The following is a 19,246-nucleotide window of genomic DNA, read 5'->3' as shown; positions in this document are numbered from 1 at the left end:
TCTAAATTGATAAAAAAAAAAGATAAAAGATACTTTTGTTTTTAATCTTTCGTTAAAATACTCAAACAAAGGGGCAATGGCAGGAAATGCAACTCGTGTTCAACAATTCTATGGTTGAAACCGGAAAGAAGCAGCACATTGGAAAAGAAAAAGAACGACAAAAAATGACGGGGAAATTTAGACAGAAAAAATTTAGATCTTGCCTTCGAGAGCCGGAAACAAAATTTAATAAAAAAAAGAGAGGAAAGAATAAAGAAGTGGTAGGACGGTGGGAAAAAAATCAGCAATTCGCATTCAGACAGGGACATAGGTAGAGATTGGTGGGACATTGATCATACACCGACGATGGTAAAGACTTTTGTTCTTTTTCAAGGACATTTCTTTTTCTTTTTATTTTTTTTATGTACTCTATTTTATTTAATTTCGTCCTTTTCTGGGAAAAGTCTTCCCATTGTATTTGTATCATCGTCAAGGTCTTTGCTCTACTTTTTTTCTTTGAGTACCTCCACCACATCCATCCATGGCATATTATATAAAATAAGATTAATGGAAGATTATTTGACATTGACAGTGACAACAATCTTTCTCTCTCTTAATCGAAGTGAAACAAAGCAAGAAAACCAAGAAAACAATGAGCAAAACAAGCTCTGGGACAAAACCCACACGGGTCCTTCCCTACCAGACCCCAAGCCTGACGGACCATTACAGCACAGGAAAGAAGCTTGGGCAAGGCCAGTTTGGGACCACATACCTGTGCATCCACAAGTCAACAGGGCAGCAGTACGCCTGTAAGTCAATCCCAAAGCGGAAGCTGATTTGCCAAGAGGACTACGAGGACGTTTGGAGAGAAATCCAGATAATGCACCACCTCTCGGAGCACCCACATGTGGTCAGGATCAGGGGCACCTATGAGGACCAACTTTCTGTGCACTTGGTCATGGAGCTCTGTGAGGGTGGTGAACTTTTTGATAGGATAGTCGAGAAAGGTCATTATAGCGAGAGGGAGGCTGCCAAATTGATCAAAACCATCGTTGGAGTTGTTGAGACTTGCCATTCTTTTGGGGTCATGCACAGAGATCTTAAGCCTGAGAACTTCTTGTTTGATACTATTGAGGAAGATGCTGCCCTCAAGGCCACTGATTTTGGGTTGTCTGTTTTCTACAAGCCAGGTTTATTCTTTTGAATCTTTTCCCCTCAGATTAGTTTTCACTGATGGCATGTTATGTTTTCTTTGGTTGGGAAAAAAGGGTTGGCATTTCACCTACAATTATTTTGCATTAGCGTTAACCAATCATAATTTAAAATTATGCAGTCAATAAAAAATTTGTATGAAGCCTAAATTGTCTAGTCCACAAAAAATTTGTATGAAGCCCACACTTATAAGTGGTGGACCCTTTCCCTTACATAATTATTTGCTGTGATTGGGCAATTGCAAGATCATAGTAAAAAAATTTGCAGCTGGAATGCTCCCTCTGATTTGGCATGATATACAGGTAACTCTGTTCCATGCACTGAATAATCAAATGCATCAATTTGGTTTTCAGTGATATGAGCACTGTGATTTTGCACAGCTTAGTATTATCTTGATTGTCATTTGATAAGCTTAGCTGTTTAAATTTCCGTTCTTTTTGTTAGTTAGGAAGGGAAGGGGAGGGAAAAAGGAGATGGGGTTAGCGGCATTAAGGTGTGGCAATAACCTAAAGAAGGAGAAAAGGGATTGTGGCAACTAGCAAATGAACTGACTTGCACGATGCAGAAGTAGTCAAGGGAAGAATGCCTTAGATGCTTCTGTTGTGCATAATAAATGTCAAGACATACATACAGTGCAGAGACCAAATGAGCTAAATAATTAAAAGAGGAGGAAAGGAAAGGGCTATCAACTGGAATGCAGCAGACTTAGGTACTTGAAGTAAGATAATTTAACTCGTTGAGAATGTGGCCTTTAATGGTTCAAATGGGATGAAAATAGTTTTCATGGCTGAGTGAAACTAGTTTGCAGTTGAGGCTTACTTTTGTTTGCTAGGGTGAAAGGAAAGAGGGATGGCTTGCACATATGCACGAATGAACACAAGGGGTTGGCAGTGCATAGCATGTTGCATGGACCTTTCACAACCAGACAACCTGCGGAAATGCCTACCATGCTGTTGGTAATGTTTTTGTGCCAGTAACTGCAATGATAAGCAGCAGAAAATATTCTGGGAAAATTCGTTTATGATATCTTGTTTGATTTAAGGGCAAGGTCTTTTTTTATTCTTTGGCTGTCTAATGTTTTTGTTACGGGGGAAAACTTTTGAGATTTGCATTTTGTTTTCTTCACCTTGTTTCAAGTTGCCATGACTGTCATAAACATTTAGGTTTGTCTTATTAAATTGTTCTATGTATCACTTTTACAATAACTTATAGTTTCCCCTATCTTTCTAGGTGAATCTTTTTCTGATGTTGTTGGGAGTCCATACTATGTTGCACCAGAGGTTTTACGGAAGCATTATGGACTTGAAGCAGATGTGTGGAGTGCTGGTGTTATTCTTTACATATTATTAAGTGGGGTGCCTCCATTTTGGGCAGGTAGTGATTTTGGAGTGCAATATTGCTGGTAGAAAAATGTTTAGCAGTTTTAGAGATAAATTCTTTCTTTTGCTTCCAAATCTGATCACCAGTGCTGTTCTTGCATTCCTTCTTACCTTCAGAAACTGAAATGGGGATCTTCCGGCAGATTTTACAAGGGAAAATAGATTTTGATTCAGAACCATGGCCTGCTATTTCTGAAAGTGCTAAGGATCTCGTACGAAAAATGCTTGACCGTAACCCAAAGAGAAGGCTAACTGCTCATCAAGTCTTATGTAAGTTTCTTTTGCAGCATAAGAGGGAAAAACTTTAGGATTTGTCAGATAAGACTACGAGTGCATTTGGGAACGTGAATCGGAAGAGAATATTTCGATTTCAATTTTATTATGAATTGTTTAATAGAACTCATGAGCACATGACTTTCATGATTATTTTAAATTATTGCATTTACTAGATCTTTACATAATGGCAAATTTGAAATACCTAAATGAAATAGGGAATTTAAATTCATCTTGTTATGACATCTCAAATATATAGGTGTGTTTTATCGTAACTGGTTTTTTCCATAAACTTTGCATTAATCCTCAGCATTTATACACAAACCAAATCCAAATTCACTTCCCAAATTTATGTTCTCTAACGTAGCAATAAAATTGCGAGGAAATTTACTGCTGATGTATCTCACAACCCCATGGTGGTAACCTTTATACCAGGCCACCCATGGATTGTAGACGACACAATTGCGCCCGATAAACCTCTTGATTCTGCAGTATTGTCACGCCTGAAGCAGTTCTCAGCAATGAACAAGCTTAAGAAGATGGCTTTGCGAGTAAGTCAATGGAAAATATGTACTTTAATTAGATAGCTTATAAGTTCTTGGACTACTAAAGCTTCCTAGTATTTATTCTACACATGACCACACTTGGAAAATTTGCATTGCATCGGTATTAGTTGGGTCCAAAATGAGATGTACAGATTTCTTGTGTTGGAAGCACTTAGAGCCCACAGTTATTAAGTCCTAATGGTTTTGGAGTAATATTTCTGGCTCTTGTTAGCTTCGCTGTTTTGTTTACATACTTGGAAAACCGTATGCAGTATAGATATTTGGTTTTCTGACATATTTTCTTATTTGTTCTGATTGGTTGATACCTTTCTCAGTTTCTGTTGTAGAACTGGCTTAAAGCAAGATCAGTGTGAGATTATCTGTTTTGCAATTGTTATTTTCTTATTTATTGACAAATGAGCAAACTTCTTACCAGTATGTATGACCTTTCTAGTTTTAGTTTGGAGCTATTGCAACATTATTATAATGGCACAAGTAAATCCATTTGAATATTATCTATCTAATATATGTCTAAGCAATTACTATCATGTGCCTTTAGGATTAGAGTTATATTTTCTTAAAAGAAAATCCACTTTAGATGTGTAGCCCTCTTTACATTGAACTAGATGAGAATAACAGGAGATACTGTCCCTGCTTCTTAGTTACATGAAACTCCGGAGGATGACTCTACAGAAAAATCCTCTTGAACTGTTAAACCGGGCCATGTTCCTAAAACATTTATCTTAAAATATTTTTCTTTAACAATCACTTACCTGTTAGCATGACATTATTTATTTTCAGAAATTTCAAAGGATTGGTTCTCCCAAAGATGAATAAGCACATTGTATATCATATTTTGCTGTCAACATCTTAAACTTGGTGTTCATACTCATGAACAAGGCCTGTGAAGTATATTGCATCAAGCTGGATAGAAATTATTCCTTTCTGATAGTACACATAAAGTACACTACATGTACTTCTGAGTATGGGAGTAGTAAAGTCTGTCTGAGAACATGCTAAGCCAAGGTCACTTTATCTTGAGATCAAACCAATGTTAGCATGAGCATTGCATATTAAAGCTTAGATTCAGCTCAATCAGACACTCAACTCTGAGTTGTTGAAAATTTTTACTGTAGGTTGCAATATATAGGTGAGTTGTTTTTGTGTGATTCTGTGAAATCTTGTATCTTTATCATGAAACTGGTGAAAATTTTGCAAAAAAGGTATCGAAAATTTAGTGTTAAGGCAGCTGGAACCAGGCACGTGTGATGTGTGATAAATATCACATTTAATTTTTCTTATTTCTATTAATAGAGATACACACTTTGATCACCAATCAGCATGGCTGCTACTAGATGAGGGACAAATAATTGTCATTTTAAATTTCATTGTCATTCACAATTCAATTTCTAGAAAGAGGAGAGCTTGATAGCAGCAGATTTAATGCACTCAACACTGTCTCCACTTTCTGTCGTCTTTCTTTGTCTGCTACTGTTTCTTAGAAAAGTTATGAAGAGAAATTTTCAGAGTGACCTGTAAATTTCTGATAGCATTACTGTATCCCTTTTCCTCAAACATAGAAGTCACTTGACTGGGAGTCAACATCTTACAATACATAAATATCAGAAATTTTCTTGATTCAAATACCAATATTTTTGGTGTCATAATGAGTTTGGTTAAATTGTCCGTACAAACTGAGTTCTACCATGTTTTGTGAGCTTGTACTTGAACTTGATTACACAAGCATTTCTTAACTTGAACTTCTCAGGTTTGTATATATTACTCTTAAGCTTGTTTGACAAGTTTATATGAGCAAGTTCAACCAAGCTTATGAAAATTCCCGGGATTTAGTGCTAGTATTAACTGCCCTGGAATGAGTATATAAACTAGCTCTTGTACATGCCGATTAAAGAGCCTCTTTGCAAGTTCTGTTTTTTTAACCAAGTTAGAGTTTAACAATATACGTAAGTTTCTTTTGTTTTGCTGGCTGATTTGAAATGTGAGACTCAAACTCATTGGTTATGGTTAAGGAAAACTAAACTTAATTATTCGCTTACAGCCTTAAAGAAGAGTCTGTATTCAGATCATCTTGCATTTGAAAATGAAAACATGTATGTGTGCATGTATATATGAATTTAAGATTACAAACATGATAGTAATTTTTCCAGTACCATGTACCTTGTACCTTGGATGGATTGTAAGTGTGATCTTTGATCATGAACCTTCAAAAAATTGTGTTGCCACTTTAATGAAAACATTAAGCTGTTGGGTTTATTTGAACTACTTGATTTCAAGCACTCAATTAACCTTAACTTCAAATTTAGTATTGAACTCTTATACTTGAATGTAAACAATGTCTATCCTTGATTGATGTATTAAAAGAAAAGCAGTTTTATGGGCATAGTCCGTTTGTTAAAGTTGAGCACCTTTGTGAAATATTGTTGATATGATGGTACCATCAATCTTGTGGAACTGTGTGCCATCTTGTATTGCCTTTTCATAAGTTCTTATGACAGTTAGGCAACATAATAAAGAGGAGCCAGACTTCAACTATTCCTCCCCCCTTTCCTTCCCCTTCTATCATCTCTGCGTAAGTTATCCAAATATGGATTGTCATCTTGAGTCGTAACGAAGTATCTTCAAGTTACCCAAGCTTCATATTGACAGTCTTAGATTGCTTAGTTTCTGCCTGGAATAGGAGATCAGTTGAATCTTTGATTTTCCATGTTATAATCCATAACCTCCTTTGCAACCTGTGTCTAGATCTTGACTTGATAGCTTCATAGAGACCTTACATGCAAATTCACATTCATGTTATCTTGTTACTTGTGTGTATCATCTGTGCCTTCAAGTCAACATTTTGGTAAATATTTGTGCTTTCAAGTCAACGTTTTTGTTCTTTCTCATATTCTGAATTTTGTGCATATTTTCTACTATCATTCGTACTCAATCTTAGGTTATAGCAGAAAGGCTTTCAGAAGAAGAAATTGGTGGTCTCAAAGAGTTATTCAAAATGATTGATACTGACAACAGTGGAACAATAACATTTGAAGAATTAAAAGATGGCCTGAAGCGAGTGGGTTCTGAACTTATGGAATCTGAGATCAAAGATCTTATGGATGCAGTAAGAAATTCAATCAATGATCTGTAATTATGGCTTTCTATTTTTACAGCTTTGGTAGTTATTTTGATCTTCACTAATTGGACAAATGTTCTTGTTCTTTTGGTAGGCAGATATTGACAACAGTGGAACTATTGATTATGGTGAATTCCTTGCTGCTACAGTGCACCTGAATAAACTGGAAAGGGAGGAGAATCTGGTGTCTGCCTTCTCCTTTTTTGACAAAGATGGTAGTGGATACATAACCATCGATGAACTTCAACAAGCCTGCAAAGAGTTTGGATTAAGCGACGTCCATCTTGATGAGATGATCAAAGAAATTGATCAAGATAATGTAAGTTTGGTTTTCTTTCTGAATTTTACTTTAGGATACTGGTATCCCTTGGCTTTATGTAGAATGGAACAGTTTGAAAGCACAATCGTTCCTTTTCGAAACTAATCCGAAGATTTCTATACAATGTCGACTGAACAAGCTGGTGGATATTAGATATATAGATATTTTTGTTACAACAAATGTAAAGATTGACCTACGTTATCATGATGCTCCCTCCTATCCCATCGATGTTCAAAGCCAAGAGCTAGAGCTAGGGTTGTCAAATTTAAACCTCAAGTAATGAATCTATTTCCCAATGATATTAATGCTAACAGAGACTTTACTACAGGATGGACAAATAGATTACGGGGAATTTGCTGCAATGATGAGGAAGGGCAATGGAGGTATTGGGAGGAGAACTATGAGAAGGACAATCAATTTGGGAGATGCTTTTGGAGTGACAGCTAATGGATCTTAAGGAATTGAATAATTTAAAGTAACTTTTGAGCTATATATATATATATTTATGTATATTAGCGGATCTTACCATAAAAGAAAGAAGTCATTGGCTAATTTTTATTCCACAATAGCAGACTTTTCAAGTTATGAGAACGTGGGTTGGGTTCAAGAAATGAAAATGGGATGACAACAATTCTGAAACACAAAAATTTAGCAATCTGATCGGATAAGCGATTTTAATAATGACCAAGAGACTTTTACCTTCTTTTCTAAAATTTGTCGTGCAATTTGCAGGTATTGTCAGAACTCGGGATGTGATTTTGTCAATCTATGGATTTTGGGAAAGTGCTCAAAGACACGTCCTTTTTCTTCCATTCCTTTAAATACATAACTGCCCATTCCAGACACTGGATCGATATTCCGCATCAAGACTTACAACCATGACTCTTATGTTCAATAAAGACAACAAAATCAACTTATTCACCTGTTGCATCAACCCTTGCAACAGAGTATTAACCTGGAGTTCCACCAAAGGCAGATCTCTACGTGCAATACTAGTGTCTATGCACACCTAGAAGGAAGCTTTTTTTCTGGATGCCTTGGACACCTTCGAAAAAAATCTCGAATTTGGTTATTCATCCGTAAGGAAAACACATAACATGAACCGATTTATCATACTTTTCCTCGCTATAGTATTTTGTTTTCCTACGGAAAGCATTCATTGTTGACAGTCTAGATGATTAGTATAAGACAATACCAGCATACCAGCTGAAGAAAATCAACTAGCGAAGATTTATAAGTCCAGTGGAACTGATAAATTCTAGAAGTAATGCTAACTGACAGCTTCAGACAACCAAATCCAAGGCACCGAACTTCAGGAGTAGGGAAGAAACTTGAAATGAAATTCAACTCAAGGTCTCTTATTACAAGCCTGAGCTTAGTTTGTATTAAATATTTATGAAAAATACATTATTTGTTCGTCATAAAGTAATTATGTAAGGATGACTGTTCAGCTATAAATGTCATCTACATTTTACTTTGGACAGGGAGGTACTTAGTGTGACGCCCCTGTGCAACAATTTTCCCAGTATTTTTCTTCCGAAATTCTACGGTAACAACAGCAACAGTCTTCCCAACACGCAATGCCCTAGCATCTATCTCAATTTCCTCCTGCATGAGCAACAACAATATGCACATTAATAAATGCTTGATCGTATCATTTCTTTCTACACATTAATAAATGCCTTAATGTATCATTTCTTTCTATAGATGAAAGAGAGCTTCATTTTCTCAAAAAAAAAAAAAAAGAAAAAAAAAGAAAACAACAGAAAAGCCTTTACATAAGAATTCCTGCATAGAACCTAATCATATTACTTGATACTACAAGAAGATTGTTTTCTAGAAAAGGAAAATAGAAAAAAGGAGAAGCTAAAAAAAGGTAGCTCTATTGGCAATTTCCTTAATTTTTGCACTCTAAGTTTCATAATTACATAATGAAGCACAAATAATTAAATCGAGCAACTCCCTTCCCCTCCCCATTTGTCATGGGGAGGAACACTAGGGCATTAACACATGGCCAAAGAGAAATGAACTGGAAGTGAAAGAAAGATTGAACTACATGCAGTCCTAGGATCAAACTTTTGCACCCTATAGTTGCATTAAACTATCTCCTGCTGACAATGCAATTTAACATTTAAGCTTTAACCAAACATAAACATAAGAACATTTTTGAACCAAACAGAATATGGCATCACAACTGAAGCTCAAAAAGAGACATGGCCAAGGAAACATGCAATTGTATACATTATTAGTTGCTTAAATATCAGAAGTGATCCTGCCCTTAGCATGTTTAATCTGCAAACCATATCAGGATGTTCAAATGCCTTTATAGTATTTGTAGGAGAAATGAAGAGTCATGTTTTAAAACTTTGCAGTGGGAGTATTTTTATTCCTGACAAGTGATAACCAAAACTGAAGTTGGGATATATGGTATGTTGACCAAAAAATAAAAATAATTCATAAAACATGAGCCTACAATACATGGAAATGTGTGCAGCCCAACCCTGGAGTTCCTGCACGTGAGTAACACATGACATGCCGGGTTAACTTGTTTCTGGCCTATGCATCAATTTGGGAGCTCCTTAAAATTGCTTCACAAGAGCTCAAGTGCACTACCTTAAACCCCTTAAACCATCTTGAAGCAATGTGGGATTTTGGTCTTTTGAAAAACAAGGTCTTCGGCTTTTTAAATACACTATATTTTCAACATAGTGTATCTCACACAATTGGAAGCTCCTTTAGGCTTTGCTTAGTAGGAAGGATGGAAAGAAGGGATGATAAAAAAATTTCTTAATCTAATGGTTAAGCTACAAATTATATAAGTGGTTATGAATTTTAACCATTAAATTAACAAGTTTTCCATCCTCACCCCTTTCCATCATTCTTACCAAGCAAAGCCTTAGGCTATAATTTTTTTTACTCATGGTTCACAATTTCAATAGAAACTCAACTCCTTTCTCAGAAGTAGACAGAAAGAGAAAACCACCAGAAAACACTTAATATCATAAAGGTTGCAGACCACCATAACTGAACTAAATCAATGAAAAGAGATGAAAATTTAGCAAAATAAATCAAGTAATCTAATCAATTAGAGCAATTCCAGATCAAAGGATTTTTTTATTCTAATGCACTTGCAAACAAACTTCAGAGCATGTTTCATGCATATTAACCACCATCAGAGCATCTGATTCTTGATATTTCCAATCGTTTCAGATCAGACACTGTAGGTAAGGATAACAGCATCAGACCAAAAACAATGAAATATTCAAGGGTGTAATAGCACTAAGATACTTCATAGTAAACAGAAGGAATAAATTCGTTTGTTTTTTAAAGCAATCAGGGTAAATAAAAATGAAATCCCATGTATTACTAACACGTAACGATGGATGTGAATCTCAACCTGATAAATTTCAAACACGCATTTGATCAATAAAAAGGAGAAATGTTTCTGAGATAAGGCATTGCTCTGGGATCTACAATGAATTTCAGGATTTAACAGCCTCTAATATCAACACAATTGATTTATTTTAAGATTCCTACTATGAAACTGATGAAAACTCAGAGAGCGGTAGAAAACGATGATGAATCAGTCAAGCAAACAGGCAACATAAGCAAATTTGGGAAGAAATTGGATAAAAGATAAAAAAAAAAAAAGAAAAGTAGGAGAAAGTCACTGACATCAACATAAGCAGCATCCAAGTAAGAGACACTGATTTCCACAGAAGCTCCACTGGAACCAACTCCATAAGTGTATATAACCGCAGAGCCAACCAAGTCCACCAGTGATGCTGTGGCTCCACCATGCAAGAAATTACCAGCGTTCTTTTGCACAATTAAGCATCAAACACAAATCAATCAAAGTATCAATAGTCTGATTTGTTGGTTTAGCATTTTCAATTTTTCAACGCAAATAAATCAATTTTCCAATGAACCGAAATTGAGAGTACCGACCAACAAACGTGGGGGTACTTTCATGGAGCAAAGGACTCGACCCTTTTCGATGTGGTCAACCCGGAGACCTTGCCTGATGAAGTTTTCGAAGAATCTGGAAGGCATGCCATGGATGGTTGGGGCGTTGTTGTCGCCTTCAACTCCATCTCCTTTCTCCAAGCATTTCTTCACTGTTTTCAAGTCCATTGAATTTGGCCGCCTCTTCTCCGAATTGCCAATCTCGAATTTTTCAAGATCTCCACGATATATGATGCAACGCGTGGCATTTGATTTATACTTGCACATAATTTAACCTTTGCTCTCGCCGCCATCCTTTTTGGTACAAATCTATACCTACAATTAAAACTGTTTCATACCTACAATTAAAACTGTTTTTATGGTATTTGAAATACTGGTTTGGAAATAGCTATTTAATGTATTTAAAAATAATTTAGAATTAGTTTTAGACATAAAAAAAAAAGAGATTATTGTATTTGTTTTCGTATAAAATGCTTTTATTTAAATTCCAAAAAATTCTCAATATACCTAAAAAAATTAATTTTTAATAAAATTATTTAAATGCCTATTAATTAATTATTTTTTTTATTTTTCACACACCTTTTTTCTTTTTAATAAGTATTGAAATTCATTTTCAAAAAAAGTAATTTTTCATCCAAAATTAATTTCCGGAATTAAAAAAAAAAGTTATCGTAAAATTTATTTTCAGAAACTTTTTTAATATATTAGAAATTCATTTCCAAAAACTTTCTCATTGTATCGAAAATGCATTTTTGAAAAGTATTATAATTATTTGAAAATACATTTTCGAAAGTAATTTTTTACTTTAGTTTTTTTGTTGCATTAGGTACGAGAATGTAGATTTCAATATCTTGATTAGTGTTTGGCATAAGAATATCATGTCTTTTATTGCGATTTTCAAATAGGTCTCTAATGAATTTTTCAAAGTATGAGCTATTTAAATCCAATAGTAAAGACCTCTAATCTTTTGGCCATACTGTCCGTTTAATAATGTTTGTAGCATTTTTCTAATTTTGACAAACATGCATATGAAAGAAATGCTAATTGTGAAGAGACACTTATGTAAATTGGTTATTGCACCATGTGCGATGAGACAATCACACTCCATCTTACCAAATTTGATTCCACTGTAACATTTCCTGTTAGCAACTAATTGCCTTATAAGTGGGTATATAGGTGACATGTTGCCAATAAGAAACGTTATGGTGGGGCTAAATTTGGTGAGATGGATTGTTTTTACCTTATCGCACATTATGAGCAACTTCATGAGTGTTTCTTCACACTTAGCGATTCCTCTTAAATGTATGTTTGTTAGAATCACAAAAATATTACAAACATTATTGAATAGACAGTGCTTGGTGTTAAAAGATTATTGCTGAATTTACTAGTTTGCTAATGACATTGTCAGAGTAAATGTTCCTCGTGGTGCCAAGTTATTATGTATTGAAAATCCACTTTCGAAAGTTTTTAAAAACTTTCAGAATTAAATATCTGAAAACCATTGAGAAATGTTGGAAATCCACTTCCAAAAATTGTTAAAGGTTTTCATAAATGGATATTTGGAAGCATTTAAAAGATTTTGAAAATAAATTTTTGAAAGTTCTTGAACGATTTTGAACATCAATTTCTAGAAACCTTTAATAATTTTTGAAAATTTATTTTCGGAATGTTCGAATAGTACCCCAAATCGCACTTTAAAACTTAAAATCCTAAATTTTATGAAAATAAATACAAAATCAAATGAAAAAATAGAAAAAACAAATGATTTACCTTTGGTTTTAAGCTATCTAACTTTAAATGGGTGATTGACCTTGAGTTGGGGCTTAATCCTTTATATTTTTAGGGTTTTCAGTTGAAAGAAATGGGGTGTTTAGGTTTTTAGTAAATTTGTATTTTGGGTTTGGGATGTGTTGAGTAAAAAATTGGGTGTTAATAGTAGTGAGGTTTGAAGAGAATAAATTAAGGTGCAAAATGCAAATAGCACATTTCTTACATGTATTGTTTATATTTAAAAAGAGTTATAGATTAATTTTGGGGATAAAAACGTTGGATTGGGGTGGTTGTTATGAGTTGTCCATTAGTATTACAACAACTCATTCATGTGATAAAAAATTTATTAAAAAGTTAAATAAGAAAAGCTATCCAATAGCCTTTGAAACACCAATTTAAGGATAGACATTGTCTGTCTTGAAAAAGAGTTGAAGGTTATTTTTAAGGATAAAACATTGGATTGAAGTGATTGTTGTGCATTGTCCATTAATGTTATTACAAGTCATTCATGTAATAAAAAATTTATTGTAGGGATAAATAAAAAAAAGTTTATACAAGAAGTTAATTCTATATTTTTTGCACTCCTTTTTATGCTTTTACATAGTTTGAATGTAATGTTTGATTGAAAACAATTTTTACAATCACTATATTTATGAAAGTAGAAAATGGTTTTTAATTAAAAAAAATTTGTCTATTGGTATGTTTATAAAAGTAGAAACTTTCTCTTTGATTGAAAAAAAATTTACAAAAACTATGTTTTTGAAAGTAGAAACGTAGTCTTTAATTGAAAAAAATTACAAAGACTGCGTTTTTGTAAATAGAAACGTAGTCTTTTTTTACAAAAATGCAGTCTTTAATTGAAAAAAAAAATTGCAAATACTACGTTTGTATGTGTAGAAACATAGTCTTTGATGAAAAATTTTTTTTACAAAGATTACGCTTTTGAAAGTATAAACGTAATCTTTTATTAACAAAAATACAAATACTATGTTTTTGTAAGTAAAAATATAGTCATTGATTGTGTTGATTAAAATTAAGATTGAAAATGTTTGTATTTTAAATGTTAATAAATGAAAAAATGTTTTATAATTTAGATTAGGAGAAAGTTCATTCTTGAATCTGTAAACATCGATCTTTTTTATTTTTTCCCTTTGAGTTACTATTTTTTTATTCCTTAAAATGAAAAGATAATGTATATTTATTTCAGAAAACAAAAGGGTTACATGGAAAGAAAACCTTTTTAATTCTTAAAAATCCCCATCTTTTTCCCTTCCCCAAAACAATTTTTTCTTTAGATTTTTTTTCCTAAAAAAATGAAGAGACTCCATTTTGTCTTGATGAAACCCGTTACAAAACCAAAAAAAAAAAAAATTGTGCCTTAATCGAATCAAGAAGAAGGAAAGCCCAAACAAATTTTAGGATTTCAAATATAGTTGAAGTTTTTCAGGTGACTAAGTGACCTTCCATCCATTTAAAAAGTGTGATTTGTTGTTTATTTCTTAATAGAGATTGGTTTTCCCCTTTTGAAAAAAATATATTTTTATGGATTTTTTTATTAAATTCATTTACTTTTTTTTTTCTCGAAGCAACTAAGAAGAATATTGTATTTATGGACTTGGGGAATGAAAATAGTTTAAAAATTTTGAGTTATGATGGTTTTACTAATTAGAATAAGAAACTAAAAAAATGATTAAAAAATAGAATTTTTGTGATGTATGTTAAGGTTTAAATACAGCTGTTTAAAGAAATTTGATTGAATTTATGTATTTTAATTATTTGGCATGTAAAGGTGTAAAGCGATAAATGATTGAAGTATTTCCTTATATAAAAAAGTTCTTTGAGCTTTATTAATTAGCCTAAATAATTTTTAAGAGCTTACTATCACCTGCAACTTTAGATTCAATTACAATTGCAAACATTCTATTCTTATACAATTTCAAACAAAATTTTTTTGGGATAAGTTTATTTTAAGAAAATCCTTCTAAACCTTCAATGAGTGTTTTTGTTCTTATCATCCATGAAAATTTATAAAACAAGTTTCAAGTTTTTATCTAACTTAAAAGAATTTTGGAGGGGGAAAAATGGTCAATTTCTTTCATTTTATTATTAAGCAACAAAGAGTGATAATTCCAAACAACCTTTTTCTTTTACATTGTTTAAGTAACAAATATATTGATAGAAAATGTATATTTATGTAGAAAAGTGATATCATGGAATCTCATGTGGTTTAATTCTATTTTAGGCCTATAACAATATGGTGAACCTTCTTGCTTAAATGAAAGAATGAATTAGTGTCTTTCATTTTGACTTTGCTGGAAATGAGTGAGTTGAATTACAACATATAATTTTAGAGATTTTAAAAGGTGCTTTTTGTTACATAGACAATATGTGTTATATGGTGTAATTCATTTAAGTAAATGCATTCTTTAAGTCAATTAAATTTAATTATTTTTTATTTTCCCTTTGATTTAAATAATCTTTATTTTTTTAAAACTTTCCAATCATAATTTAGCTTTTCTTTTAAATATTTATTTAGTTCCAGTTCATTTGAATTAAATGAGATGTTAGCAGAAAAAAGATAGTTTATGGTTAGTAACAGTGAAAGTGATGCTTTATAATGGTTATTAAGAATGTGATGCTTTATAATTTATATATTGATTATGTTTTAACTATGACTTCATTTATTGAAACTTTTAGAAGATTTGGAAGGCTCCTCAGTTCATGAAAAAGTCAATGAATAACCAAACTATCATTTGATTTGCCCAATTGACCATCATCTTCAGGTGGGTTTTATTAAATAAATTACAAAGCATCTCATTCATTTAGCATCCTTTGATGAGAAAGTATATAGTTTCTTTTTCTTTTTACTTAATAATGTTATCTTTGTCTATTCATTTGGAAATATAATATTCTACATTATAGTTTCTATATTTTTGTTGCTTAATTCAATTAATGATATTTTTTACTACAATTTTGATAAACTATATTTAAACATAGTACTTATGATTGGGAAAAAAAAAACTCTTTATGATATAAATTTACAAATTATAAATAATTTTTGTCACATATGTTTTATTTCATTCAAAATTGTTAAAACAATACAATAAAAAATATATTAAAAATCCATAGCAACACACAGGATGTGACACTAGTTTGACTTAAAAGTTACCTATTAACTTTCTTAATTCAATTATGTTAGAGATTAAAGCTCACTAAACCAACTCAAATTTGAATTATTTCCTCAACTTGCTGTAATACGAGTTTGATTCAATATGACATAATTATAAAAAATTAAAAATTCAAACCTTTTTGAACCATGTTGATTGAAAAATAAATTATATCAAAGTCGTGATAATTTAACTTACTCAGATTAAAAATAATTTAAAATTAAACATTTCGAAATCATTCAAATTTAAATAAATATAATTTAAATACGAATAAATTTCACATATAGTTCCAATCCTTTTAACTATAAGAGTCCATTAGGAGAGAAACTACACTTCTAAAGTCAAGTAAAATATAATGTATTCATAGTAGAATACGTAATCAAAATATATAAATAATTAAAGTACAAAGTCATCACATATATATTAGTTATTGACTAACATGGAAACAAATAAAATGAATCTTCAAGTAAAAATATTTTATTTTAATATTGTAAAACTTCAATACATTATGGAAGGTTACTTGATATATCAAAATTATGGAAGGTTATGTGATACATAAAAAATTGTACTTATTCTAATTACAAGTTTTGAATTTTATATTGACCATTTTTAGGTTGGAAGGCAATTAGTGTCTCTCAAATGTTCACACAACCTTTACTTTTAGATAATTTTACTCGTGTTTTTTCTGTGAGTTGAATAAGAAGGATAGTCCTTTTTTTTTATAGAGTTGTTAATCTTTATCAACCTATGATAAAGATGATTAGGATTATTTAAATAATCATAAGATAATTAAGTTATGAGAAAAAGATATCTTATCTATTAATGATATATCTCATCTCTTAATGCTATAAATAATTAACCCATAAGTTTACAAATATCACATGTGGTATTATGTAGTTATGCACAATTATCATCATCTTTCACTCATCTATGTGGGAACAACAATTGCTTGAATCGGCTTAATCATTCTTAAATTTTATAAGGATAATATTATGTGCAACCTAATAACGTAGTTTCAACACAATTGTATTAAGTCACCATCAAACTAATGTTGTATGTCATTTTTACCCTAGACAATTATTAGTAGTTTACGATGTTGTGCATCTTATGTTACTAAAAAAGATATTTTATATGTTATATAAAATAAGCTATTTATGTTTCATTAGTAATTGGCCAAAAATTGTTTCTTTTGTAATTGGACTTAAGTGTAGAAGTGGTTCAACTTAATATGGGATTGATAAGAATTTTTTTGTCAGTCTAAGAATTTTAAAAGTTAAAGATTGAACACTTAGATCACTTAGGTTTATTTGGTAAACAAATTTATTTTATAATCTTTCACTAAATTAATTTTTGGAATATTAATAAATTAATAATATTTATCTATATTCCAAATAAACTTGTTTGAACACAAATAATTATTATATGACAAAATATTATAAATATTTAAATACAAATAGTTGTTTGTTCATATAATCATAACTATTTGAATAAAAAAATATGATTGTATAAAATAGTCATAATAATTTGTATAGAAATTTGTGACTATTTATTCATTATATATACGATCTTTTTTATAATCATTTTCACTAATTTTGATTTGTAGAGTTTAAGGCTTGTTGTTTGTATCTTTGAAGCATAATAATTTTTTAAAAAGTTTTCTTCGTGTCTTAAAGCCAAATTTCTTCTTCTTAAAAATTTTTAACAACAATTTCTCACATTAAAACAAGTAACCCTTATCCTCTAAGAAAATATCAAGGCATCACTAATTCATAAAAATCTCTTACAATCTATGACTATAATGGGTGACGAAACCACGTAGTCACCCAAGCTAGGAATAATAAAACTTGTGTGTTAGCAAAATATCTTTCCCTATAAACTCATATTAATTCATGAACAACTAAACTACTTCATTAGACACATTCCCTCTAGACCACATCAATCATGGCTATAAGTTATATGCTAAAGTAGTAATATCTAGTGTTTATTTCTTGATATAATTCAAAGTTAAATAATGGGTGCAAAGTTACTAAGGGCTCACATCATCATTGAATAAGGATTAATCAAATCACTCCTTAATTTTGCATGAATAAAGCTCCCACTAGATTGGATGTGCCATATTTATAAACATTGTATGAGTCCTTATTTTCAGATGTCACTCAAAAGTTTGACTTTTTTGGATCCTATTTTCAAGGGCTTTATATGGAAGTGTGGTTATTTTCATGTGTGACTTTACTTAAATCTTATCTTAGCCAATGTTGAAGCATTCATTTATGTTCATTTTGTGCTAATATTTTGCACATTAAGTACCAAAATGTTCATTTGGACTCATCTTATACACCACTCAAGTGTTAAATGATTGTCGAAGTGCTATGACTAACTATACATATTTATGGCAATAATTTTTAAACATAATTTTGTGCTTAATATTAAAATAAAACTAATCATTTTATTATTCATATCAAAATGGTTAATCAAAGACAATTTTTGAATCATATACTATGTAGTTTCAAGTTTCTAACATGAGAAGTAAAAGTATCTCAAGATATAGATTTGGTCATAGGGTCAACCAACATTTTGTTTGTACAAATTGTTTCAAATTGACCTTACCTTATTTGACCATATCGCATACATTATGAAAACAAATTTCAATGTGCTTGGTTTGGCTATGATATTTAGAATGCTTTGCGTTTTTTAATGTCACCATTTTATCGATATACATTTCAATTAGCTCAGCCTCTTATGTCAGTATGTTAAAGTTTTACATGAATTTCTTTACCTATATAACATCTTGGATTGCTGTTAAATGGGCTACATACTCTCCTTCCATCATGGATAGAGCTACACAAGTTTGTTTATTACTGCACCATAATTCAATAACTCCCCCCATATAAACACACATCTAAAAGTTGACTGTTATTCATCTTTATCACCTTTCCAATATGTATTGCAATATCCTTTCAATCATAAATTTCTACCATGGTAACAAAAGGTTAGGTTTGCTGTACCATGTAAGTAGTGAAATATTTTATTAGCTGTTTGCCAATAGGGTCAAACCAAGGTTACTTTGGTAATGACTAACCAAGTTAATGACAAAACAAATTTTGCAATGAGTACATTACATGACATACATCAAACTCCCTATAACATTTGTGTATGGAACTTTTTCCATTATTCTATTTTTTTCTTTAGGCTTAGGGCATTAGTCTTGGCTCAAACTATGGTTCTTCTCAATTAGAGTGCTAATTGGGTTAGAATTATATATCTAGAATCGTTCTAAGATTCTTTTTATATAGGTTTCTTGAGATAAACTAAGCAATCTTTTTGGGCAATTCTTTAAGATCTTGACTTTGAGCACATATTATGTTTCATCTATGCCATTCATCTTGAAATTTGAGGATAACTCATTGTTGGTATTGATAATTTCCATATTATTTTCAGCTAATAAAATATCATCCACATATAAGAAAAAAATAAAATTTCATCTTTCGTTTGTTCAACAT

At 31.5% G+C, this 19,246-nt stretch overlaps 2 protein-coding genes across 3 annotated transcripts; one reads left to right on the top strand and one right to left on the bottom strand.

The window, feature by feature from the left end:
* The first annotated feature begins 223 nt into the window (after window positions 1-223).
* On the top strand, window positions 224-8,451 carry LOC111316864 (calcium-dependent protein kinase SK5-like). 2 transcript variants are annotated; one of them, XM_022919063.2, is made up of 8 exons: window positions 224-348; window positions 572-1,169; window positions 2,422-2,565; window positions 2,688-2,840; window positions 3,279-3,394; window positions 6,345-6,512; window positions 6,619-6,843; window positions 7,172-7,434. In XM_022919063.2, the coding sequence occupies exons 2-8, from the start codon at window positions 632-634 to the stop codon at window positions 7,298-7,300; spliced, it is 1,473 nt and encodes a 490-aa protein (XP_022774798.2). In that variant the 5' UTR covers window positions 224-348; window positions 572-631; the 3' UTR covers window positions 7,301-7,434. The 2 variants fall into 2 exon arrangements, with proteins under 2 accessions (XP_022774798.2, XP_022774799.2); XM_022919064.2 differs by lacking the exons at window positions 224-348; window positions 7,172-7,434 and adding an exon at window positions 7,576-8,451 and having other exon boundaries at window positions 420-1,169.
* Window positions 8,163-11,057, bottom strand: LOC111316865 (uncharacterized). The gene is made up of 3 exons (XM_022919065.2): window positions 10,792-11,057; window positions 10,519-10,662; window positions 8,163-8,451 (listed from the first exon to the last, which is right to left on the bottom strand). The coding sequence occupies exons 1-3, from the start codon at window positions 10,975-10,977 to the stop codon at window positions 8,308-8,310; spliced, it is 474 nt and encodes a 157-aa protein (XP_022774800.2). The 5' UTR covers window positions 10,978-11,057; the 3' UTR covers window positions 8,163-8,307.
* Window positions 11,058-19,246: the final 8,189 nt, after the last annotated feature.

The sequence above is a fragment of the Durio zibethinus genome, chromosome 24, assembly GCF_047325235.1.
Source record: "Durio zibethinus cultivar Kanyao isolate XHJ-2024 chromosome 24, ASM4732523v1, whole genome shotgun sequence".
Classification (NCBI taxonomy): Eukaryota; Viridiplantae; Streptophyta; class Magnoliopsida; order Malvales; family Malvaceae; genus Durio; species Durio zibethinus.
The sequence above is the reverse complement of the archived record's forward strand: the minus strand, read 5'-3'. Positions and strand labels throughout refer to the sequence as shown.

Bases quoted from the DNA above. Each gene is read 5' to 3' on its own strand.
- LOC111316864 (XM_022919063.2), top strand. From the start codon at position 632: ATGAGCAAAACAAGCTCTGGGACAAAACCCACACGGGTCCTTCCCTAC. The intron at 3,395-6,344 runs GTAAGTCAATGG...ACTCAATCTTAG, and splicing joins TTAAGAAGATGGCTTTGCGA to GTTATAGCAGAAAGGCTTTC. The intron at 6,513-6,618 runs GTAAGAAATTCA...TTCTTTTGGTAG, and splicing joins TCAAAGATCTTATGGATGCA to GCAGATATTGACAACAGTGG.
- LOC111316865 (XM_022919065.2), bottom strand. From the start codon at position 10,977: ATGGACTTGAAAACAGTGAAGAAATGCTTGGAGAAAGGAGATGGAGTT. The intron at 10,663-10,791 runs GTCGGTACTCTC...ATTGTGCAAAAG, and splicing joins AAGTACCCCCACGTTTGTTG to AACGCTGGTAATTTCTTGCA. The intron at 8,452-10,518 runs GTCAGTGACTTT...TTGCTCATGCAG, and splicing joins TGGATGCTGCTTATGTTGAT to GAGGAAATTGAGATAGATGC.